The 27,511-nt window shown below is 38.0% G+C and overlaps 1 protein-coding gene across 1 annotated transcript in view; it reads left to right on the forward strand.

The window, feature by feature from the left end:
• The first annotated feature begins 5,785 nt into the window (after positions 1-5,785).
• Positions 5,786-27,511, forward strand: part of LOC131063959 (uncharacterized) — a 38,557-nt gene continuing 16,831 nt past the window's right edge. The window contains exons 1-4 of the mRNA XM_057997964.2: positions 5,786-6,024; positions 6,112-6,205; positions 6,303-6,422; positions 6,507-6,555. Of these exons, the coding sequence (XP_057853947.1) occupies positions 5,873-6,024; positions 6,112-6,205; positions 6,303-6,422; positions 6,507-6,555 (415 nt within the window). The 5' untranslated portion in view covers positions 5,786-5,872. The remainder of the gene's footprint in view (positions 6,025-6,111; positions 6,206-6,302; positions 6,423-6,506; positions 6,556-27,511) is intronic.

Consider the following 27,511-nt stretch of genomic DNA (forward strand, 5'->3'; position numbering starts at 1 on the left):
CTTCTCTATCTGGTTAAGTTCCTCCTCCATTGCCTTGATCCAGTCTTCATCTTTATGTGCCTCTTTGAATGATTTAAGCTCAAATTCAGAGATCATACAAGAATTTTCTTTGACCTTTCTTCTTGTAAGGATTCCTGCATCCTTATCTCCTATGATCTGCTTTGGATCATGATTCAGTTTGACATATCGAGGAATGCTCTTGACTGATTCCTCCTGCTTTTCTTCTTCATCCTCATCTTCATCAGCATCATCATCTATCGGTGTGGGGACACTGTTATTGGTACTTGGCTGATTAGCAACCGGTTCCCAGAAGGTTACTACTGGTTCATTTCTTACTTGCTTACTGCCAGTTTCCTCAGGTTTTCCAGAGTTTTCATCAACTCTAACATTGATGCTTTCAACAATTCTCTGAGTCCTATTGTTGAAACATTTGAGAGCTTTGCTCTTGGTGGAATATCCTAGGAATATTCCTTCATCACATTTTGCATCGAACTTGCTTTGATGTTCACTCCTCTTGATATAACATTTTCTACCAAACATTCTAAAGTAGCTTACCACTGGTGTCTTACCGGTCCAATACTCATAAGGAGTCTTATCCTTTCCTTTCTTGATGAGTACCCGGTTCATTGTGTATACTGCATTGTTCACTGCTTCTCTCCAAAAGGTGTGAGCAACTTTTAATTGGATCAACATGGTTCCAGCTGCTTCAACCACAGTCTGATTGTTTTCTCTGCTAAGCCATTCTGCTGTGGAGTCCAGGGGGCAGACAGTTGCCTCTTGATGTCGTTCTCTTCACAATATTTGTTGAATTCACTTGAGGTGAACTCTCCTCCTTGATCAGTTCTAAGGCATTTGATTCTTCTACTGCTTTCCTTTTCTACCAGTGCTTTGAAAGCTTTGAATTTTCCAAAAGCTTCAGACTTATCTTTCAAGAATGTGACCTACATCATTCTTGAGCAATCATCAGTCAGAATCATGAAATACCTATCTCCTTGTACACTCCTAGTTTTCATAGGACCACACAAATCAATATGCACAAGATCAAGTAAATTGTCTGTTGTGAAAGATTTACCTTTGAAAGTTGAGGAAGACATTTTCCCCAGTTGACACTCTCTGCACAAAGGATTTTCCGGTTTGCTCAGCACCGACAATCCTCTGACTGCCTTGGTCTTACTGGCCTTTGCAATGTTATCAAAGTTTATATGGCAGAGTCTCCTATGCCATATCCAGCTATTATCAAATTTAGCCATAAGACATGTACTTACATTTGCATCTATCTGAAATAAGTTACCTTTGGTCTGCTTACCGGTGACCGTCAATTCACCATTCTTTCCTTTGATTTTGCACACTCCATTTTTGAATTCCAGAATAAGTTCACTATCATTTAGTTGGGCAACACTCAATAGATTGTGTCTGAGACCTTCCACCCAATACACATCGTCAGCACTACTCTTTCCATTCAGAGAGATTGACCCTCTTCCTTTAACCATACATAGTGCATCATTACCAAAATGAACCACACCACCATCATATTCTTCCAAAGATAGAAACTTGCTCCGGTCACTAGTCATATGGTGAGAACAACCACTATCAATAATCCACTCATTGGAATTATCAAAGCGGGAGACAAGAGCCTTCTTGTTTGACACATCTTCCTTTACTGCAACAAACACAATATCTTCATTCTCTTCATCTTCTGATTCCTCATCTGTGACACCTTCATCAACTGCAACAAAACAGTTTCTCCTGTTTCCTCCTTTGAATTTCTTGAACCTCTCTGGTTTGTCTTTGTTGTCACCATTAGGACAGTTTATAACAATATGTCCTATCCGATTACAAGAAAAGCATTTCAAAGGGAGCTTACCTCTGTATTTACCGGTTCCTTTGGGAAGTTTCATGGCAAGAAGAGCTTCAAATTCCATCAGGATCTCCTCATCATCCATTTCTCTGCTCTGTCTTGGTTCACCACTGGTGCACGCTTCTTTTCCTTTTCTAGATGGTACAACAAAACCTTTAAAAGTTGATTCAGTCTTTTGAACACTACCATCAAAACTATTTAGCTCATAGGCTGTCAATTTTGCAATGATGGATTATAGGGATACCTTAGTCTTGTCTATTGATATCAACTCCTGAATAATAGCAACCCTTATTGTATAGACCGGTAATAAGGATCTCAGAACTTTGCTTACCACAGTGGAATCTTCCATTTTACCACTTGCACTCTTGATATCTCCAACAACAATTTTGATTCTTATTCCATACTGTTGAATGGTCTCACCTTCAACCATCCACATGTCTTCAAACTTCCCTCTAAGGCTTTCTTCCTTAGCTTGTTTTACATGCTCATCCCCACCATAAATACTCTCAAGAGTGTCCCATACTTCTTTGGGATTATCTTTATCCTGGACATCAATAAACTCAATGTCAGATAAGCTGCTGATTAGGGCTTCCATGACTTGCCCATTCTCCTGTATTTCTCTCTTTTGATCATCGGTGAGAGTACCGGTAGGAATAACAAAAGCATTCTCAACATAGCTCCAGTGTTGAGCACCCATGCTTCTGATGTAAATCTTCATTCTGTCCTTTCATATTTTGAAATTGTCTCTGTTGAACTTTGGACCTTCCCTCTTCATCATTACAATAGGATCTTTCCCTCAAGCGGTTAAGCTTACAACACAGAGGACCTGGAGGACGCTCTGATACCAATTGATAACTCAATGATGAACAATAAGTACCAAACCATACTGAGAGGGGGGGGGGTGAATCAGTATAGGCACAAAAACCTTTCCCAATCTAGTTTGACTGCAAACACTGCAAATGTCTGACAGACAGTAACACCGGTCTGAAACAGAGTGCAACCGGTAAAGCTAAGAATGACTGTGACAAGCATTAACCGGTTAATCACTTAGCTTTCCACTCAACTTACTACTACACTTCCATTTCACCTTTATGCATGAATAGGTAATCTATTATCAGAAATAAATTAACAGCTAGCTTAGCATGATTTACCTTCAGACACAAATCACTTAAATCATCACATGAAAAATACTACACATGACACACATATTTTTCATGTGGAAACCCAATTGGGAAAAGCCACGGTGGGGATGAATACCCACAAGCTACTTTTGAACTCTTTAGAAGTCTGCTCTGTTAGGAGCCTAGTTCGGTTAAAGACTGTTACAATAGGTTCTGCTAGGAACTGATCCTATCAGAGATCACCCTGTTAAGGGATGGCTAAATACTCGGTTAAGGGTTAAACCCTGTTAGAGGTTACATTGTTAGAGGATTTCAAGAACTCAATGAGTTTGAGTCACCCTGTTAAAGGATTTACAACAAGCTGATTAAAGCTACCCGATTAAGGGATTTTTCAACTGTTGAAGTGGTTAAAGATCAACAAGTATTACAATGATCTGATAATAGCACTCAATGCCTAATGCAGATCTGCTTAAGTACCTTCCTTCTGCACACACACTATGCAGGAATCAATCCTCTTATCTCATTTGGTCTGGCAAGAATCACGTATCTCTGCACTTAGATACACACACACCATTTGCCAGCAACCTCAGCATGAAACACAACATCGACCTTATAGGAAACAGATAGGTCGGTAGCATAAACCCTAAACCCTAAACATTTGAGTTCAATAATTTAGGCGGTTCAATCCTGGCCATTGAACACTTTGCATTTGAATGCAACGGTCTTGAACATATCTCGAGACATTCTCCATCGCTCGTTCTCCACCGTTTCGTGGAAGCTATAACCCATCACGCGTTCTCCACCATTTACAGGGACTTTGCACATTCCCGAGGTAGATAGGATCAATCTCCTTCATGTAAGATCCTTTACGCGCACAAGACTAACATGGCACCATGATCTGATTTTCATTTCAACTCTAACTCATCACACGATGTCATCGGTTGAATCACACAGGCTTGGAACACTTCAACCGGAAACCCCTAAGCTAAGACTACCAACCGGTAGTCATACCATGTTAAGTCTTCATAGAGAAATTCCATATGCCGGTTCACATTTCATCATATCGGTTCTCTTGGACAAACATACCACTTCACCTATTGCTCAATATACCGGTTTATACCACTATACCAGTTCACTTTGCCAACTGTTTAGCTTCAATATTCATGTTCAGTTTTTTGCACATATACTGGTTCACCACATTGTATTGGTTCTCATTTCAGCATATTGCCGGTTCACTCTCCAACATATTGACATCAATGACAACATAATATCATCATGTCAACAGACTCTGCACAAATGCCAACAGGAACATGTATTGCTGCTAAATGGATTACTAGAGTTGCCAGTGGAAATGAACCTTGGAAAATCTTAGTGTGACACTAAATTATGGAGGCTTTAGTCAAGAAAAAATGGCAAGATGTCAATTGGTTAGATAAATTACTTTTGTCTCCCTTCTTTAAAATCAGGGTCTCATTTCCTTTATAGTCAATATGGCAAGCCTGACAAACGACAAGCTTGACAAAAGGTTTATAAGTTTCTGATTTGGAATGACTCTTCTTTGCAACATGGTTTTAGTTTTGCTTTAGCTTCAGAATGGTGGAATAAACTCATCATATACCATAATCAACCACTCGCTATTAGTTTTCCAAAACATATTTTTTATTTATACAAAAAAGGGTTTCAACAATCTAAAGATATATGAGATTTTAAAGCTTTTAGTTGGGCCTCATGGGACGCTATCAAAGCAAATTATGGGTTGAACAATAAGTATAAACATTTTGTGTTTTCTGCCCATTCTCTAGTCCCTCTTGAACTGTCTATGAAGCTATGCACTCCAAGGGAATGCCATTTTTTAAGGATTGCGATGGTTGCCTTTTAGCCATTTCAATCGCATTCCCTCGAAGAGGTTGTACTCTCATATTCTTCCTAATTGGTCCCCCCACTCCTCAACTAAATTGTAAATGGAAATGTAATTTTAATTCCAAGTTCTGGAATAAGTTATGCTCAATTTGGAAATCTGCAAATAATTTTAACACTCAAGTGTTGGCTCGAAAAGTAATACATTACAAACTACCTATTGGAGATAGGTTGAAATGTATTATGGTTCAACAAGCTAACTACCCATTTTGCCAGGGTGCTGAAAGCATGAAACATATAGTTTGAGACTTCTTATATGCTAAAAAATAGTGGTTTTCTATGCTCAATAATTTTTTTGCAATATTTAATTATTCTTTGAATAAAAAAGAAGTCATTTTGGGTTTTGGAATGCATAATAACTTGGTCACAGATTTTATTAGACAAATAATTATAAGCATATTTGACATAATAGATGTAATGTCGTGTTTTTTGACAATTATCACCATGAAATTGACATTCTAAGGCTTTACTCTAACATACTCCTTTGGATGGAAATTTGTTTTTAGTCCTATAAATTTTACAAAAAGAATACCAAATCAAGTAACATGTTTTGCAATTTCAGCATGAACAAATGTCTACTCAATACAAATTTGCTATACAATGTATGCAAATTCCTATCCATGTATATTCTCTTTGTTATCAACAAAACTATTGTACTCATGTAAATAAATATGTAATTAACTTTTGATAAATATTTTATTCATTATTATTTTTATATTTTTTTATGACAACCTACTAGTTGCCTTATGATCTCGAGGTAGTCCATTACAAATTTAAACTAACCGGAGTTACATTGTTAATTGTATTCATTGAACCTTCGCTATATGTTTAATTTCGTCTTCTTAATTTATTTAAAAATAAAAATAATAAAAATCCACCAGATCGTAAAGGCCAAATCCTTATAAAGAAAAACTTTCAGCATACAATCGGGAGATCTTCCCACAAAGGCGATCAACGCAGGGCCAAGTGCGAAGCCATGGCAGAGGATTTGGTGTTGGATACAGCGATCAGAAATTGGGTGTTGGTGCCTCTGTCTGTGGTTATGGTTTTGATCGGCATCCTACGTTACTTCGTATCAAGACTTATGAAATCTTCCCAGCTTCCCGATGTCAAAGTCGTTAAAGAAGGGTAAGCCCTTAAATTCCATATTTTCTCCCAAAATCTCAGCGCTTATGAAATAAAAATATTCATTTCTTTCTTGTGTTTGGTATACAGACAGTTAATTTTAAGAGTCAGGAGTTTGAGGGCCGCGGCGCCTTTGATCCCCGGCAGGTCCTTTCGCGCACGCAGGACATACTACAGTAACGAGGTGTGCCGCTATATGTGAAACCCTATAATTCCAAAATCTATAGCAAAGGTTTTGTGACATCAAATGATAATTGGGTATTGGTTGTTTTTATTTGCAGGAAAATGGACTTTTACATGTCCCAAAAGGTCAGGGGCAAAATATGCAAGCACAGATGATTTCTGATCCAAACTTTGCGATGGATATGATGAAAAAAAACCTGTCAATGATAATACCTCAGGTAGTTATTAATGCATTTATATCTGACAAGGTGAATTTGGTTTGCATGCAATCTGACCTAAATTTACTTTGTTTACTTGTGTAGACATTGACCTTTGCTTGGGTTAACTTCTTTTTCTCTGGCTTCGTAGCAGGTTTGCAACTTTCCATTCTCATTGTGTTTGTTTTGCCCAAATGGTCCAGTTTTTCTTCTACTTAAGTTGAGTTGGTTGTCTACATGTTAGTTTTAGAATATATCTCTTTATGTATGACCTCAGTAATAACTCAATACATGTAATGTTTTAATATCAACAATAGGGAATATGAAGCTGAGAAGAGCATGATTTTCTTTTTGCTAGAATGGCTGCGGGTTCTATGAGGGCCTGCTCCCTAAGAGTAAAAACCTAAAAGAAATTGCCATAGCTGCAGTCAAAAGGCTACCACAAAGCATGACAAAAACTAATACATCAGGAAAAAGAAAAGCTGCAAAACTTATAATTAGCTACAGAACATATTGAGCTGCCATTACTTACAAGTCATATTCAATGATATATACACCAGTCTCTGATGAGTCCTTTAACTGTGCTCTACAAAGGCCACCACTACCAAGCTCTGTGGTGGTGTGGTCGCTGACTACATAAAGAATTTGATTATGCAGGATAACTCTCATATTGACTATCACTAGCACTATATCCTTGCTGCAAACCTCTAGAAACAAGACTCTGTTTGCCTGACTTTGGTGGACACCTTCAACATCAATTGTTAATTGCTATGATTAGATGGAGATCTGAAAGTGGGAAGTGGTTGTGGGAGAGCAATATTTTGATCATTTTAGAGAAAGATTTCTATTGGCGACTCTTTAGCATCTCTATTCACTTTAGCTGCGAAGGGTGATTCAAGCACTTTACAGTTTGCTGAAGAATCAGTGAGTTTGCTACATTCTGTTGCACAATTAGAAAATTCTACACTTTCAAAGCGATTGTTTTATTTTCATCTAGTCTATTATTGAGATTCTAGTCTCTAATCGCTCTATCCTTGAATCTATTTATGATGAATTGAGAGTCCCCCTTCCACCTGGAGCTTTGGAATAGTTGACTGATTTTGGCAATTTAATTTCTTCCAGAACTATCTCTGCTTCTCCCACATTATTAGTTTTAGAATCAAGATAATAAGAGTCAACTATCACAAAATTACCCTCCATTCATTTTACAGGACCTGCTCCCACTGGGCCTGGATTGACTTTCACTGCCCTGTCAAAGTTGAATTTCATAAAGCCAACTTTTGGATTTTCCCACACACTCCTTTGTTCTATTAAATTTTTCCATTAGCCATTGTGCGATCAGGATATCCCATCAACTTAAAAAATATTTTCATCATTATTCAGGAGAGGTTATTTTATTATTCTGAAATACAAGGCTCAGCATAAGGGAAAATTGAAAAACTTATTTTGGCATCACACCTTTCCCAAATGCTATTCTTACTTCTAAACAATTTATGATTTCTTTCCAACCACAATCCCCAAAATGTGCAGCTGCATACCATTTCCGAAAGAAATCCAGATTAGAAGAGCCTGTTGGCCACTTGTAAAGGATTATTAGCTGTGGCTGGGGAGTCCCAATATATTCCCAATTTCGCCACAGCTGCTACCCAGACTGTTCTTGCATAGGAGCAATAAAGAAGGATCTGATCTCCTGGAGACTGTAATGCCCCCTTTATATTTTTTAATATTTTCTGATTTTTTTGAAACAAGAAACAAACTCAAACAGTGAACTGAAAATTTAAAATGAAAATAATGATGGAAAATGCTTGATCAAACCCTCAAACACTTCATAAGCCAATTCTGAACCAAATTTTGATAACTTTAATTGTGTACAAACCCTAGGTTACTTCAAATGCTCAGATCAGATTCAAACATAATTTTGGAAACTATCAAATCTGGTTTTATTGATTTTTGCAATGATTGCAAGCTGGAAATTTCTCTAAATTTCTAAAACCAAAATCAGAAATTACAATTTTAAACTCACATAGACCTTATTGGAGTGGTATGGTTGGCTGATCCAGCTGGGTTAAGGGCTGTATGGACTGGTACAACATTTGTATGGCTGTGGTAGAAGCTTACAATGGACTATTTTTTAACTTCCTTGCTGTTGATGTAATGCAGATCAGACCCTAAAAACACAAATCCGACCTCAAAGTGCCAAAAAAGTATGTATGGTCTCTCCTCACAGCTGGTGCCTCCCAAATCAGCAATAAATATCTCAAAAAATGGTTTGTCACCCTTGAAAAATAATTAATGAATTTCTGTGCAGCTGGGATACCTCCAAAAATAGTGCCAAAACCTTCCAATGACTTCAACCAGCAGCTGGTATGACTGTAACAACTCAAATCCAGCCCTTTATGATGCCCAAAAATTCACCAAAAAATTGAAACTCAATATATAATCCCTCAAATATTCGTCAGTGATGAAATGATGTTTTTTGCTTGCCAAAAACACTGTTGTGACACTTTAGGTAAAATCTAAACCCACCACAAAGCAGCACAATTGTGATTCCCAGATTGAATCATGCAAGATTGGAAACAAGGATTTTCATCTTTGATCCCAAATGTGGAATTCAAGAGGGTCTTCGTCCTCTCAAACCCCAAACAAACCAAGGGTTGTCGTCTTTGGATGCCTTAGACTGAAAGACTGCTCAAATCTGAAAATTGGATGCAAAGAGGATAACTTAATTTGAGGAATAGTGCTCGTTTCATAGTTACTATTCTGTCTCTCCATTTATTTTATTTTATTATCTCCCCAAGTATTAAAAATCCTTTTTATAATCAAGTGTTATAAAAAAAATACAGTTTTAATTTATTCAAATAATATTATTTAAGTTCCCAGAAAAGTAAAAGTGGATTGAGTTCAACCTAAAAATATAAACATTATTTTTATTAGAGTAATTACTTATTATTTAATGGTCATTTAGTATTAGTTAGTTTAGTTAGATAGTTTCTACTTTAGTCTTTTTTTGATTGTTTTGTTTATAAACATCGTAATGTAATTGTCTATATGGAATTCGTTTCACTTCATTAATGATAATGCATTTACCATTTCATGTTATCAGAGCCACTTGGAATTTTTTGGCGAATTTATTAATAAAAATATAATTCATGGGTAATCCTAAAATTTTTTCATAAGTTTTTTTAATGATTTAAAAAAAAAGAGAAAATCGAGGGTTTTTTGAAGTTTAAAATCCCTAGGTTGTGTGAGTTTTATGTCGAAATTGCGGATTTGGGTTGTTTGTCCACAAAATCGTGTGAGCGTTTCAGAGCAGAATTGCAGTTTTTTTCCATGAGCACTCTTCAGTTTGAAATATCATGGGTTTTGTTTGCGAAATCGCAAAGGCATTCGATCATCAAATTGCGCCATTGCTGAGTCTGATTTTTTAACAAAAAAAAGCGGATTTCTTTGCGGGTTTCTGATCAAGGTCGCGTGACAGTTTGTGTTTATTTTCTGTGCCGGCTGCTGCACCCGTGTCCATTTTTTAAGTCCATCCTGTGCTCGCGGATTCTTCTAATCACGTGTTTCGCAGTTTTCTTTGCACTTGGTGTTTTTGAATCGCGGGAGTATTCTGCAGGATTTCTCAGCTCTGACAAAATCTCATTTTTTTCTGAGCTATTTCTCTGCAGATCATCGTGGTTTTCTTATCTGCGACTAGGGTTTCTTGTGTCGTATTTCAAACATTTTTTTTTGGCTTTTTTCAGCATGGCGACCTAGGGTTTCTGGGTCTGATCGTGGATTTCTGAATTTGCATTAGGGTTTGCAGCGATCTTTATAAAATAAGGGCCTTTACATTTGCAACTGTTTTTTTTTTGACTGATTTTAAATATTAAAATTAGGGGTTTTTCTGACAAGCACCTTGGGCTTTGTGCCTCGGGCTCCGTGCAAGGTTTTTTGATTGTTTTTCGAAATAGAAAAGTCACTTTTAGTTGCTGCAGTTGTTTGCCTCATTTTTTGTGCATTGGAAAGCAGGAGGGATGGCGCCATTGACCAACATCATGTTGGAGAACAATCAGCGAGTCAACAGCAAAAATTACAACTCGTGGAAATAGTGCATGCTCACAATATTTGAATATCGGTGTCTAGACCAAGTTGTTCTAGATATGACTCCTCATCCAAGGGTGGCAGGAAAAGATTAGGACAAGTATGATGAGCATAATACGGAAGCAGTTATGCTCATCAAATTGTCAGTCACTGACGACATGCTCCCACAAGAGTTGTCTGGCAAGTTAGCTTCGGAGATTTGGGTGCATCTGAAGGATCTCCATGAAACGTTAGACAAGAGCTGAGCATTCTTTTTGAAGAACATGCTATTTTCAATAATGATGGACGATAAGATGTCTCTACAAGAGTATCTTACGAAGATCAAGGATATTCGCAATCAACTGGAAGCTATTGTTTGCAAGATGGAGGAAGAAGACATGGTGGTGATCACTCTCAAAAGTTTACAACGCTCATATGAACATATTATTGAGATGCTCAACATTACATCCACGAATGTTGACCTCAAGTTTCCGGAACTGTGCAACAAACTTCTCAAGCAAGAAAGATGGAAACAATAGTTTGGGACCAGCAGCGAATCATCACTTGCAAATCAAGCCTTCACTTTCAAAGCCTAGGACAAAGGCAAAGGCAAAGGCAAGTCCTTTTAGCCAAAAGGACAGAGCAAACCTGAGAGCAGCTCCAAGAAGGTTGTCGCATGTCAGTACTGTGGTAAGCTTGGCCACATGAAGAAGCAGTATCGCAAACAGTTGGCTGACAAGCAAATCCAACCAGGGAGGGTCTCAACAGAAGGCCCATGTTGGAGCATAGTGAGCAAGAGTGCTTTTTATGCTTTTATGGCCAAAAGACTAGTAGACTAGGTGAAATCATTTGCCTGGTACATTGATTCTGCAACTTCTCAACATTTCACGCACAAAAGAGATTGGTTCACGAAGTACATGATTTGCTCCCATTCAGTGATCTTTGGAGGAGGTGAAGAGTATATAGTTGTCGGCAAGGGCAATGTGGAGATTATATCTGATGGGAGGAATCTTATATTCCTCAACGTATACTATGTTCTGGGCATGGAGCTTAATTTGTTATCTATCAGTCAGATGATGTGATAATGTCTAAGTTGGATGTTATCTTCAGTGCATACAAGTGCCACATTATTGATAAGGAGTCCACGAAGACAATTGTTGTTGGCCTCGAAAATCATGGATTGTATAGGTTGATTGATACTAGAGAGTCTTGGAGGTTGCAATGGCTGCGAAGAGTTCTTCCATAAGCACTCTTTGGCATCAACAGTATGGGCACCTCAACATATCATATCTCTCATAGTTGTCTCGAGAGAATCTAGTTGAAGGCTTACCTTATATTCAGCAACAAACACATGGTGTGTGCAGAGCTTGCCAAGCAAGGAAGCCACATTGAATTCCATTCTTTGATGGACAAGCTTGGAGAACATCCAAGGTCTTGTAGCTGGTTCATGTAGATGTTTGTGGACCAATGAATACAACATCAGTCACTGGTGCCAGGTATTTTCTTTTGTTTGTTGATGATTTTAGTAGAAAAATGTGGGTGTTTTTTCTCAAAGCAAAATCAAATGTCTTTAATGATTTCAAAAGTTTAAAGCATTAGTTGAAAAAGAGTCAAGACATCAAATCATAACTCTTAGGTCAGATAATGGGGGTGAATTTTGTTCCATTTAATTCACAAACTTTTGTGCTAAACACTACATCAAGCGTGAATTTACCACACCCTATACCCCTCAACAAAATGGTGTTGTTGAGTGGAGGAACCAAACCATAATAGAGATGGCTTAGTGTATGATTGAAAACAATTGCCTAAGAAATTTTGGGTTGAAGCAGTCTATACTGAAGTATACCTTCTGAATCGGTCTCCCACATAGGCCGTTAAGATGACGACTTCTGAAGAAGCTTGGTCTGGGAGGAAACCAAAAATCAGCCATCTTAGGGTTTTTGGTTTGACTGCATATACTTGGATACCTGTTGCCAAGAGAACAAAGTTGGGTTCCAAGAGTTAGAAGTTGATGCTTGCAGGCTACAATGACAATCATAAGGCCTAACAACTGATTGATGCAGACATTGACCATCTCACATTCAGTAGAGATGTGGTATTCGATGAAGATAGTGGGCCCTTTCAGCTCACTTCTGCCATCTGGCATCCCGAAGATCAACCTCTGCAGAAAACAAATATAGGTGTTAGGCTTCAATTAGCTTCACCTAAAGTGAGGGCTTCTAATGATTCTGAACCCGAAGTTGTGGAATCACCAAGGCATGATATTGTAACACTAGAGTTCCCTCAAGAAATCCTGGATTAGCATCAAGATGATTTAATTCCAGGCAGCCCAAGTCATGTTGCTACACCTGATTTGGAAGTAGATAGTTTTGCTCGTCATCCTAAGTGGTTGGAAAAGCTTATCGGTGATGTGCGAGATGATGAGCTTGTTGAGGATAGATCCTCTAGAGCCAAGAGCAAGAAGAAGAACCCAATTAATTTTGCTCTTATGGCGAACATTCAGAGTGTTTATGAGCTCTAGACTTATTTAGAGGCAAAAGGAATACTTGAATGGGGAAAGGCTATGGAAGTTGGACATCATAGTCTTCTGAAGAATAACACTTGGGTTTGTCAAATCTTCCACCTGGGAAGAAACCCATTGGCTGCAAATGGGTCTATAAAGTGAAGTATAAAGCTGATGGAACACTTGATAAATACAAATCTCGGTTGGTGGCTAATGGCTTCTCACAGAAAGGAGTTGATTATGAGGAAACCTTTGCTCCCACAACAAAGATGAGCACCATTTGACTAGTTCTAGCCATTGTAGCTCAGTTTGGCTAGAAAGTCCATCAAATGGACGTAAAGAGTGCCTTCCTCAATGGTGATTTGGAGGAAGAGGTTTACATGATGCGACCTCAAGGTTTCAAGGTTGTAGGCAAAGAGAACTAGGCATGCGGATTGGTAAAGGCTCTTTATGGCCTAAAACAAGCCCCTAGAGCGTGGTACATTAAAATTGATCAATACTTGGTTGAACAAGGCTTTCATAGAAGTCCTTCGGATCCCAATTTGTATGTCAAGTGTGCTGGTAATGACACCATTTTTCTTGTCATCTATGTTGATGAGATCATCATTATTGGTAGTGGAGAACACTTGCTTGGACAAATCAAACAAAACTTGTGTCAGGCATTTGATATGACAAATTGGGACTTCTGCATTATTGTCTTGGTGTAGAGGTTTGGCAGATAGATGGCAACATTTTCATCTCTCAGTCGAAGTATGCCAAGAGTTTGCTGGATAACTTTAGGATACAAGATTGCAAATCTTCATCTACACCTATGGAGAAAGGGCTGAAACTATCAGCCAAATCCGATTCACCTGTGGTGAATGTGTTGGCATTCAAGCAACTAGTTGGCAGTATTATCTACCTTACAACCACTAGACCTGATCTTAGCTATGTTGTGAGCTGCATATCTTGTTTCATGATAGCCCCTAAAGCAAAACATTGGGTTGCAACAAAGCGTGTATTGAGATATGTTAAAGGGACACCTAACTTTGGCATTTTGTACAACAAAAGCAAAGATCCTCTGCTGATTGGTTTTATAGACTCAGATTGGGCAGGTTTTGTTGATGACAGTTAGTCTACTTTTGGGTATGTCTTCAGTCTTGGCATAGGTGCAGTCACATGGACTAGTAAGAAGTAGCAAGCAGTAGCTCTTTCCTTGATAGATACAGAGTATCGGGGAACTGTTAAGGCAGCATGTGAGGCAATTTGGCTTTGAAGGATGCTTTTTGACATGAAAATGTCTCAAGTAGGGCTTTCACCCTTGTATTGTGACAATCACGGGGTGCTGAAACTTGCCAAGAATCCAGTCTTCCATGAGTGAACCAAACATGTTGAGCTTCATTGTCATTTCATTCGTCAGCTTGTTGATGATAGAACTGCTATCTTGCAGTATGTTCCAACTGTGGACGAGACTGCAGTCATTCTCATCAAGTCTCTAAGCCTAGACAAGTTTGTAAAATTTAGGGGGCATCTTGGTGTAGTTGATGGGATGACCATTTTAGGGAGGGTATTAGTAATTAATTATTATTTAATGGTCATTTAGTATTAGTTAGTTTAGTTAGATAGTTTCTATTTCAGTTCTTCTTTCGATTGTTTCATTTAGAAACATCTTAATGTAATTGCCTATATGTAATTCGTTTTACTTCATTAATGATTATGCATTTAAATTTGAAAAAGGGGACATGACATTGACTCTTCCTCTCTTTCATACAAAACACATCTAGATGGTCCTTGGAACCCTCTTTTTTTATATATAATCCAAAGTCTGAATCTTATCGAGCCCTTCAAGCAAGACGAGCACATAACAGTTCAGTGGGCTGCTTTCTTTCATATCATTTTCACAGGTCAGTCCTCTTGAGGCGGAATATCATGCTTTCTAAGAATCGTATAACCCAATTTCACCAAATATTTTAATATCTTAATTGCTGAAGAGTCCCAAGGCCTTAATAACCATTTTGGAGGATAAAAGAAGTATATCAAATCTTGTAGCTATATTATAGAAGGATATCCTTTTATTCTCAAAGTATATTTCCCTGACTTTGGGATTACATCTAACTGATTAAAATTGAAAATAAAACTATTCAGATACATTTGAGATTGAGACTGCTTTGGAGAACCCTCCCTATTGTCCATTGGGCCTGTTATTGCATTATAATCGCCTGCTAAGAAAAAGACCCTATATGTCCAGTCCACTAACTGCTTTGAAATCTCTGGGAATAGTACTTTCTTTCTTACCACACTATTGGGTCTACACACATTCACACATTAATCCACAGTATCTTTCTGCAGTGATTGAACTGACCACACCATCAAACAAACACAATCTAGATGGTCCTTGGAACCCTCTTTTTTTTAATATAATCCAAAGTTAGAATCTTATTGAGCCCTTCAAGCCAGACAAGCACATAACCTAAGTTGCCGAATTGGATATGGGAAGAGGGACGGGTACGTGGGTATGAAATGCCGGTACGGCAGAAATTTTTTAGGGGGTTGGGTACGTTTATGGTATGTTCATACAAAAATAATATATATTTATATATATAGACACATATATATACATATACACACACACACATATATATAGAGATGTACATATACATACATACATACGTGTGTGTGTGTGTGTGTGTGTGTAGCTAAAAAATAGAATTTAGTTTAGAATGTCATATACCAATACATATGCTAAACAAAACCATTACAAATTTCAAATTTGGAAACCTACCATACTAATTTAAATTCAGCTTTCAATATCAAAAAGATCAAACTGAATCTCATGATAGATAAGTTCTAAGTTCACTAATCAGCACTGTAGGTCTTAAGAATATCAAAAAGATCAAACTAGAATCACCAAACATTTCGGCATCTAAAAACACAAACCCTGGACGTACCCACAGGACATTCGTTTCAGAATCTGATTGCAGTACGTTTCAGACCCGGAATCGCCCAAAAGTTACCATGATTCAGCAACTTAGCACATAACAGTTCAGTGGAGCTGCTTTCTTTCATATCATTTTCACAGGTCAGTCCTCTTGGGGAATATCATGCTTTCTAAGAATCGCGTAACCCGGTTTCACCAAATATTTTAATATCTTCATTGCTGAAGAGTCCCAAGGCCTTAATAACCATTCTGGAGGATAAAAGAAGTATATCAAGTCTTGTAGCTATATTTAGAAGGATTTCCTTTTATTGTCGAAGTATATATTCCTGACTTTGGGATTACATATAACTGATTAAAATTGACAATAAAACTATTCAGATACATTTGAGATTGAGACTGCTTTGAAGAACCTTCCCTATTGTCCATTGGGCCTATTATTGCATCAAAATCGCCTGCTAAGAAAAAGATCCTGTATGCCCAGTCCTCTAACTGCTTTGAAATCTCTGGGAACAGTACTTTCTTTCTTACCACACTATTGGGTCTGTACACATTCACACGTTAATTCACAGTATCTTTCTGCAGTGATTGGACTGAGCACACCATCAAACAAACTGAGGCTGAAATGTGATTCACCAACATCCTTTTAGGATTCTATAAAATACATAGGCTGCCTGAAGCACCAGAATCATAAACTTCTAAATCCTGCCAAGATTTATATTACCACTCTGCCAATGTAAAAAACTAATTGCAGGCATTTTGGTTTCCTATTGAAAAGCCAATTCTGAGCTAGACAGGCCAATTCATGCTTCACTAGTCTTCTTTTGCTAGGGGTATTCAGGCCCATTGCATTCCAAGAAAATACTTTCATTTTCCACCTTGGGGGCGTTTCTCCTTTGTTCACGTAAGCATTCATTGAATAGTCTTCTGAGAGCCCTCCTCAATAATCAGATTTGCTTCCCCTTGCAGACTTTTCCTATGAGGTTTCCTTCCCTTCCTTTTCATCTCAGATAAGCTTGCTGCTTGCCATACTGACTCCAAGATTGCAATACCTTCCATAAGCCTTTCCCAGGCACTTCTTTTGAAGACACCTTTGAAAAATCCTCATCCTACATCATGGTAGATGAAACTTCTCCTGCTATATTTTTTTTCTTCCTTTAAAGCAAATGCATACAAAGCATGTGTGTTAAATGCAACTTCATGTTTGCCAACACTTCTGATAAATTTTCGTGTATGGCTTTTCCTCCCTCTGATACCTTTGCTGGCCCTGAATTTGGATTTGCCTGAAGAGGCTCCTGCCTTACCCTCCTAGAGCTCTCACCCTTCTCACTGATAATTGGTTTTGAGAGCTTATTGTTACTCCTATTCTCAGTGGAGGATATGAAATCCTTCCAAACTGGAGGCCTTTTTGCCTTAAGTGAAAAACCACATATAATTCCTATGATTAAGAAGATCTTTGCTTACAGAAGAAACCTATTTATCTGCCAAACTTTCACCCTTATAACCATAACTGCTGCTTCTTTACAAGAGGTGGCTAGATACCCAATCTTATGACAACTGTAGCATTTTAAAGGTGTTTTCTCATATTCCATCACTTGAAGAAAGCTTTCTGAGAAGAAAATATTTTTTTGTGAAGAGGCAGATCGCATGGGAAGAATATACAGCCTCCTTATCCACTTCTAAACTTCTGCCCACCCCATTACAAATTCCTTCTAATGCTCTCCTTTGTTCCAGAACTCTATGGGAAGACTATAGAACCTTACCCATATTTCCATCTTCTCATCCAAATCTACCCCAGGAGAGACGAAAGGTTTCCAGCCTGAAAAAAACTTCAGCTCCATTTATTTTCTGTGGACCTAACAGCAGAGCATCTTCTCTTGCTTTGTTCAAGGTAAAAACCAAGATAAAATAACATTTAGGGAGGAATACGACATCAACATGACTGTTACAAGAAATTTTGGGCCATGCCAAGACATTTTTTTCTGCCAGCCAGACTACTTTGCATTCACCAACCACCCCTAACTTGCCAAAATGCTCCGTGCAGCTACCAACCTCTGCAATATTAAAGTTTACTTCTGGACACACATGAAATCCCATACATATGCTGATTTTTGGTCTGGACTTTTGATTTGCCTCCCAAAGGAATACTGTTTACATCTGTTAGCAGTCTTACTTATCTCCTACCAGTTACAGATCTGCTAATAGCTGGGCCTGCCAATTAAGAATCTTTCAGCCTTCTCAATGCAAGAATGGGTAGGCCATGTATGCCTGTATGGCCTTCTCTAATGCCAGTTTTTATGATCCCAGGTGCCAAACCCTATGCCATCATTGCCTTCCCATATTTTTTTGGTGTTGGTGATGGACAAAAAGATTGTTTACCAACAATACAAGAGTGCAAATACCTGAAGAACAGAATCGGGAGAGTTCTGCAATCTTGTGAAGTGAAAATGACATCCTGTAGTGCAAAATTGATAAACAAACTTGACACCGTGCACATTGTATGAATGGTGAAAGTTGGGAAACCATACAAAACAAATGATAATAGAAGATTGCATCAGCCAGGGATGCATTCAGAAACTGTCCAAAACTAGCCTGAGCCCAACCTAATGCATACAAAGAAAAGACTGTTGCTTCTGCCAAAGTGGAAAATTAAGAATCACAATTTGTTGAGGCAAGGGACTGTTTTTGGCTTAGAAAATCAAAATAGCATTTCAACTACAGTTTACTAGCTAAAAACTTGGACTTGCCTAGACTGATACACCAAGCTAATTTGAATTTGATAAAAGAACTTGACCAAAACTGGACAAAGAACTGGGCTACTCTAAATAAGCAAATTCGTCTCAAATTTTAGGTTTTCAAGTTTCATACTCAGACTCGAAGAGTCCCAGAGAGTTGATCTGTTTTGGATTTTTATTCACCAATTTTGAGTTTCACACAATAATGCTTTCACTATTGGGATACCAAAATTGTTGAGGAAGTTTACAACTTGAAGAGTTGATTTAGTCCTTTCTCATCTTTTCTCTCAAAAAACACTGAAAGCATGATGACACAAATCCAATTTTCAATAGGTAGCTTCAAACCCTTAAAACCAGAAATTTAAACCTGCAAAATCATTATCATCATCCCATAGGTTAAAAAGAGAAGAGTGGGTTTTGAAAAGTAGAAATGTAATTTTTGTTATGATAGTTTTATGGAATTTATATACATGTGTATTATCATCTTTTTGATGAGGTAGGTTATGGTTTTAAGTAATTTTACTGTAGCTTCTCACAAAAGATGGATTTTAGGCAGGTTTATGCACGAAGTTGCACTCACACTATTAAATCTTTTCCTACTTTAGTGCTTTCCTTAACTCCAATCGATAAGCTTATCCCAAATAGTGTGTCTATTGGTGAATACTAAAGTATACAAGTAATGTGCCTTTTGTTGATTGTAATTAGGAAGGAATGGCGGATTCCAATTGCCTTAGGCAACATTGGAATCCGCCCAAAGGGCTGGCCCCTCCTTCAACGTGTAGGACTGGGCCCTATCTCCCATGACACTCCCTAATTCCTCACGCCACACTCAAACGTGCTCCCACAAAATAGGGCCGACCCTATCCTATCAAGGCAATTCGCTCAAAAGGAAAGTAATGAATAAAAGTTAATTTTAAAGCAAAGCCGACCTAACTAAGACCTTGCTCCACATATAAATAAGTGACAACTTCACATTATCATTCACTCACAGGATCCTTTCATGCGAATTATACATCTGTCTAAATGCGAAGCTTGAAGAAGCAAGATTTGCGAATTATATCTGTCATTAAAGGTGCTAATATCAAGTGCAAATACAATCATAAGGAGGGCAAACTGTTCTAGATTCAAGGTGCCAAGGTTGCAGTCCAGTCTCAAGCAAAGGTGCAGACTTAAGATGCAATAAAGTGCAGATCTAGGGTGTGGACCTGATTGCTGTTTGATGTGTTAAAGGGGGCAGACTTGATGCTTATGAAAGTGCAGACTTGTTGAAGACTTTATCAGCCCTAAGTGCAAACATCTTCAAGTACTTGAGATAAGTGTTGTAATCATTATATGAATATAATCCATAATCAGATCTGAGGATAAAAGAGAGGAGAACTCATTTGAGGTATAAAAGAGAGGAGAACTCATTTGAAGGGGGGATAATTTGGGAATCAGAAGTGCATTTCTGATTGTCAAAGGTTGTGTACCTTTCAAAGGGCAGAAATAATGAAGAGTTGCACTCTTTCAATGGGTGCTAACGGTGAAAGTGTGTGTCTCTTGCCAAAGGGCATACATGATGAAGAGGTGTGATCTCTCCCTCACATTGAGAGATATAAAGTAAAGATTCAAAAGCCTCCAGTGGACATCACCATTGATCAGATCAGATTTGTTATTAAGTTACAAGCAGTAACATCCTTGTTCTTGGTGGTATGCATGGGGATGTGCTTAATATGTATGCTTAATATATGAAGCTTGATAATGCTCTTATTGAGATTTTAATAGTACTATTAATATAGACTGCAATATGTATGACATTCGTACTTAAATTTCATTTATATTCATAATACATGAGAAGTTAGTATACTCATAGCCTAGTCCTTGATCTTTTGCTAATGCCTTCGTGAGGATACATTGGTTTATGTAGGGAGAGGCGAAGTAATTCCTCACAAGACGAGCAAGTCCCAAGATGGGTATGGATAGATGTTCCTAAAACTTTGAGGGAAAAGTCTCAAGATGAGGCATGGACAGGTGTTCTTGAAACTTTGAAGGAGAAGTCCCAAGATGGGGTAAGGACTTGTGTTCTTGAAACCTTGAGGGAGCTTGCTTGTAGATTGGTTTCCAAGTGCCATAGCACAATAATTCCCCATCCTTCGTTAGGGTTAGGGAAGTAATAAGGATAAACCCTAAATATAATTTGTTATTGATTGTATTATGAAGGATTAGATGTTCTCTAATCTCAAAATATTAATTCAAGGCATAATAATATTTAATGATATATGTTAATTATTGGGAAACTGATAGCTTCCTAGTAGGGGACATTCCATGGCATTGCATTCAAGGCAAGATGTACTTATTATTAAGTTATGCCGAGGAAAATAATAGTTGCCAAGCCATTATTTTTACCCTTGGTGATCAATGAGGACAATAATGCTTAATATTGTAGGGGCTAAGATGGGCAAGAATTTTGGAGTTTTGAATTAGTCAGGAATGTTGACAGGATACTTGATTATGATGGACAAGTGAACAAGTATCAATTATTATTTGTTGTTGAACTTCAATATTAGTTTGTACATAGGGATCTACTCCTTGATATCATTAGATTGAACTTTGAAGTGGAAGATAAAGCAAACATTTCTAGTTTGAGATTTCAGTAGGGGCCTTGAAAGAGGTCAGACCTTCCATTGTTGTGTAGGGCATCAAAAACATTGTCACTATTTGTTTCTCTAGAATCTCTAAATTTAGATATAGGGGCAAATTTGAACTCCTCTATTTGCATGCACTTATTAATGTAATGAATTGCATCTGAAAGATTTTTAATGAATCTTTACAATATTTAAATTACAAGGGATGTGATATTCATTAACAATCACCATAATTGCATAGCAATTGATTGGATGCAAACATAGAAAAATTGATTGGTAATGATCTGACTATGTGGGTGCAATCAAAGAAGAAGTTCGGAAAACAAATGTAGTTATCTTGAAAGATGATTTGGTGGGCTAAATGCAAGTACATTGTTTTATGCACAACTCCAAATGATGATATGAATCACTATGTCGATAGAGATTCCCCTAGCATTGGGGAAATTTCTAAAGTGATTGAGAACATGATTAAAAAACTAAAATCTTTTAAATTGTTATTTTTAATATGAGATAAAAACAAATGTCATTGTATAGAAGATTTGGAGAAGGATAAGTATCACTTTATTTATGCACTCAAATGCAAAATTATATATGGCTAGATATAGGGGAATGTTTCCCATAGGGGATTCGAGGGCTCAAGAATGTTGATGAGTCAAGGATTGAAGGTTTAAGAACACCTATGATTCGAGAGCTCAAGAATGTTGATGAGTCAAGGATTGAAGGTTCAAGAATACCATCTAAAAAATATGATTCTCTAGAGATTCAAAGGAAATGTAGCAGTTGATTCTACATTTTGTTGAATTTGATCAATAGTTCCTATCGAGGGTTGGTTTGACACATGCAAGTCAAGTAGAACAAAGATCATTCTACTTCTCTTGAAAAGATGATTGATCCTAGAAATCATTCACCTCCAAGGTCTTGTATGCAAGGGCATGGTAGGGTTGGAACAACTTAGTGCTCTATGTGATTTGTTTGTTTAAGGGGCCTATGCTGGTAAATAAATCAAAGCTTGACAATTCATGCCTCCAATATGTTAAATCTGCTTTATGGATGATAGATCTTTCAAGCTCTTATAGGAAATTTCTTCCAATCAAATCCTACTCTAATAGATTGTAAAATGGATAAAAGATTGTTAGGGTTTAGAGATTGAGAAATGAAGAACAAAAATAAACAACCAATGATGCATTTAGTTTTTAGTCTTAACTTTGGAAGATCTAGTGAAATTCAAATATCCTACAATGATGTGATCAGTATTCTACTCTATCATAGACACTAGATGCAAGATTCTAATGAATTTTGCGAGAATTGAAAATTAATGCATAAGACCACTGTATAACATGCACAAATTTTACACGGTACCTCACAATTTTATGAGGAATGATATACTCTAAAGCACTTTGTAATGTCCCCTATTGGGACTTAACTCAATTTGCCCCAAATTCCCAATAGGGTTTGGTTTATACTCGGGAACGTAATGTCCCCTACTAGAAGTATGCTTGTTTTCCATAATTAAACATACTTTATCATACTTGTTATGCCTTAAATCAGATTATTAAGCTAAAGAACAATTAGCTTTCATAATACAATTCATAGTTACTATATTGAAGCCCTAATCCTTACTTCTTTCCTCATCATCAACCCTAACGGAGGATGGGGAAAACTATTCTCCACAAATAGGCCCAAGGGTTTTAGGAACACCCATCCATACCACCTCTTGGGGCTCGCCTAAATTGGGAGGAAGTATAACCACCTTTCCCTAACAAAAGCAACCTATCCTCATGAGTGGCAATAGAGAATGATTAAGGATTAGGCTCTGAGTATACTATTCTCTCATGTATTATGAATATATATATGTAAACAATGAAATTAAGCATAATTATTATATAAATCTGATTAACAAAGATAAATCTTATTATTTTTGCTATATGCTATATGTCACAGGCTACAACATTCGCCGAATTTCAAGTAAGAAATTTGAAATCTAACAAACTTCATAAAAATAATAAAAATTCTTTTAAGTTTGCCCAAATTCGTATTGAGAATGCCCTAAAGTTTGTTTATTATAAAATATTTTTAAAATGCAGTGATTATTCAAAACCCAGGGCAACGTTTCCAGAATAACGATCAAATGACAATAGCTCCTATATGAACCATCGGGGAGATCATGGCGAGGAGGTTAGGACATAACAAAATGGGTGAACTTGAGGTGTTGCGAAACACTGGGATGTATTGGATTCTTGGCATGTACAACCGTTGAACCCCTCGATTCAGTATTCGCAACCAGGTCTTCCCGTCGCTGAGCAGGTCTTCTCGTTCGCTGACTAAAACCCACGCTATTAAAAGGCGGCTATTAATATATTCTAACTATTGAATATATTTTATTTGTTTGTATTTGTAGGTCTTCTTTGGCGTTTTTATTTCATTTTGTCCTACTATAGGAATTAACGCGAATGGGTGGCGGTTAAAATGCGGGCCAATTTTCTATTTATTATAAAATTTAACATATTAAAACGTATAAATATTGTTTTATTTGTTTCGTTTTTTTCTTCTTTAATATATTAATGTTATAGATTAAAATTTAGTATTTTAAAATCTATTTTTTAGATTTTTTATTTTATATATATATATATATAATATAAAAGTTAATAAATTAAAGTTTATTTATTTTAGTAATTTTATATAATTATTTATGTTGAGCATATTTAGCTAATAGTTGCTTTTTACAACTAGTTATGCTTTTTTGGTTAAGTTCACTTAGGGGTGCTTATTTTAGTTGTGCACCTAGTTTAATTTTATGCATCTAGTTTAGCAAGAGTTGAGGTTTTTTTTTTGATCGGTAACAGGTTAATATTTGTATTGCTTGAAAGGAGAAATACATGCCTTCAGCTGCTCTGCAGCGTTCCACTATCTTAAGACTATATGGGCTCTCACCCCTACAAAATCAAAATGAGGCCCGAGACAAAAACCACACCAGCTATGCCTACCACTAAGGTTACTTTCCTTACAACAAGGAAAAACCACCCACAAAACCGACGGCCAACTCAGGAAACCAACCTACCGAAACTCATGACTGGGTCCTGCATTGGGTTGCACCATCGCAACACTTGTCGTGGTTCTCGGCCGTCCTCATCGCAACTCACTGCGTTCCACGATCTTCGCACTCCTTAGTGGGATTTAGTGACGCACCAACGGCTGCCCATCTTCACCAATTGGAGCCTGCGACTTCATCGGGGTTTTCTTGCCGCGCAGTTTCACCTGCTCCGTCGGTCCCATCTTCCGCACAAAGTCCAACAGATCTCGCCATCCTTTCCTTGCATCCTCCAACTGGGTTTCAACCGGGCAAGAGGCCGACCACACCACCAGAGGTTGCACTGCATCATTCCGCCCGCCTAAGTGCCTCCACGACCCTTGCTCCATTCTCAAACCCACACCAATCTCCGCACGTTCCACCACCTCCGCCAGGCCACCCGACCATTTTGGTCTCAGCACTAGAGACGCCACCCACAACACATCCTCCCTTGAACTTCCCGCCATCAATGCCAGTGCCACAAATAGGGACGATACGTCCAAATTTGTTCGCGGGCGACAGTCAATGTCTAGGAATTCGTCCCCAAACATCAAGCGAACAGCCATCCAAAATTCTTCCTCATCCACCCTAAAAACATTCTTTAGACGATGGCTTGAAATAGGGCCTCGAAAGGCAGGCATTTGACCCAGAGTGAGCAGCGAGAAGTTTGCTTCCATCGTTCCCTTGCCACACAGCCAAAACACAACGCTCGCAAGAGAAATTGCAATCCTTTGCGCAGTGCCAAAAAGAAAACGAGGACCATAATGACACAACTTGCTGCCACCCCATCCATTTATTACACCGCACGCACCACCTCACACCACACATCGCCAACAATCCAAAGTTTCATTCACTGTCATCATTGCACCTACACCGCCATTTCTCAACTTGCTGCCATTGCGGTGTAGTCAATCCACGTGAGCCATCCCCACCCCTCAACATGCATATCTAAAATGGTTCACGCATAGCTCATCACAACTTCTCGGGTTCCCCTTTCATACTCAAAGCACCTTCATACAAATTCTAAGGGATCCAAATCCCTTAAGTCTTCAAAGAAATTAAAATGTCTAGACAAGGAAGCATTTGCACCTACGTTCGAGAGCACATCAATTTCTGCATTCCCTTCCCTTAGAACATGCGATACTTTAAAATCCTCGAACCCATTCAGGAGGTCATGTATTCTTCTAATATGTTTATCCAAGTGCCAAGCATCCATCCTACCCCTAGCAATGCCATTCACCACTATCTGGGAGTCCCCTTCAAGTTGTAGTTTTTTCACCTCCAATTTTTTGCCATAAGAATTGCTTCAATTGCCGCTTGACACTCAGCTTCATTGTTAGTGCCATCCACCAATCTCTTTGCTCCAAGTGCTAAAATACTACCTTTCTCATCTCGAGCTATGACCCCTGCATCGGAGATCCCGGGATTCCCCTTGGATGCCCCATCAAAGTTGATCTTGATCCATCCCCTGTCTGGCGGTATCCACACGACTTTTATCACCATCCCTAGGAGGATAAGCCCTCAAAAGCCCATTAGCAGGCCTAGCAAGAGTTGAGCTTTATTTAGCTCCTCATGATGCTTGCACTTTAGTTCTCCTAAATTTAGCTCTGTGCTTTCTTTATAAGCACCTCATTGTACATTTGTAATTCATTCTGTAACTCTGTATTCTTTGCTTTTGAGTAATATAGCATTCATATGTGCAACTCTTGTTTGTTGAAGGTGTTTTTGTTTGCCATTTGATCTTGCAGGTCCGTGCTGCAAAATTCAACATGGTATCAGAGTTTTGAAACTTCAACATGGTATCAGAGTTTTGAAAATTCAACATGGTATTAGAGCGTGGATTCGGCAAGCCCCTTTTCAAGTTTTGGGGGTTTCTTTGATCAAAAGCATTGCAAGGTTACATATTTGTGTTTTGTGGATTAGGAGGTGGGCAATTTTTTATCAATTTTGGAGCAAAATGGGCATAACGATTGCGTCTGCAATGTCGAAAAACCCTAAGATTGACTGTCATTTCATCAAAATCTGAGCAGTTGGAATTTGGGGTTAGATTGGTTGACACATTTTTTGAGGCAAGTTCTGGGGGTAGCTGAAAAATATGGTTAGTTTGGGGCAAAAAGAAATATCACCATCGTGCTCAGGAGGCCCAAAAACCCTAAAATGGCCTGCCAATTTGTCGAAATCAGAGATCGGGGAATTCTTTGTAAATTTTTTATAGAAAGTTCATTTTCGAAAAGTTCCCGTTTTCAAGAAGTCTCTATTTTTGGAAATTTTCTATTTTGGCAAGTTTCTATTATGGGAACTTTCTATTTTTGTAAAGTTTCTATTTGTGGAAACTTGCTATTTTTGAAAAGTTGCTATTTTTGGATTTTCTTTTTAATTTTTCAGGTCCCTTCAAGCCTTCCAAGTCCTAAAAAGCAATCTTTAGTGTTCTGGTCATAACTTCATCATATGGAGTTGAAATTAGGCAAATGAGATATCTTTGGCAAGCTGGTTTAGAAGGCTATCCGATTTTGCAGGTTGTTTGATCAGATTTTGTACCAATATTCCGTACTAGGCCTCCAAAGTCAGCCTTTAGTTTCGCACTTCCAGGGCCATATCTTGCACAAACGAACTCCATTTTTCGACTTCCACACATTGGTGAAAACCTCTCAATTCCCCCTATCTGTATCTTAGGTCTATTTTTCCAAATTGTGCTCCATGTACATTTTATTGAGAATTTTGTGTTTTCACTATATGCTCAATTACTTGGATAATTTGGCACTTGGGATGGATCTATTTGTTGGAGAGGGTTGCATTTGATGTGCTTTACATGTGCTGAGATTCTTGGGGTCTAATCATTTTATTCGAGTTATCATGGGTTTTTTTGTTCACTGTTCTATGATCAGCTTCGAAAGGGCAATTATGAGTCTTGGAAGAAGGGCATCTTGACACATCTTAGGTAGCCTGATTTTTTGCCCTATCTCTATGGACTTGTCCTTCAACCATATTCAGAGAGGGGTAAGTATGCTTGGAGGATCATTAATGACCATGTTGTTGGAGTGATTGGTTCTAGTGTTGATCTTGACACTGTGTGCTTTGATTGACATTGAATGTCCCCACACACTTTGGACTCGCCTTTGGTAGATTTTTGGACACCCTCATCTCTCTCCATTTCCAGAGGATCTTGTAGTACATTGTGTCATTCCCCTTGCTTGGGCAGATCGTA

Source organism: Cryptomeria japonica, chromosome 11 (assembly GCF_030272615.1).
Source record: "Cryptomeria japonica chromosome 11, Sugi_1.0, whole genome shotgun sequence".
Taxonomy (NCBI): Eukaryota; Viridiplantae; Streptophyta; class Pinopsida; order Cupressales; family Cupressaceae; genus Cryptomeria; species Cryptomeria japonica.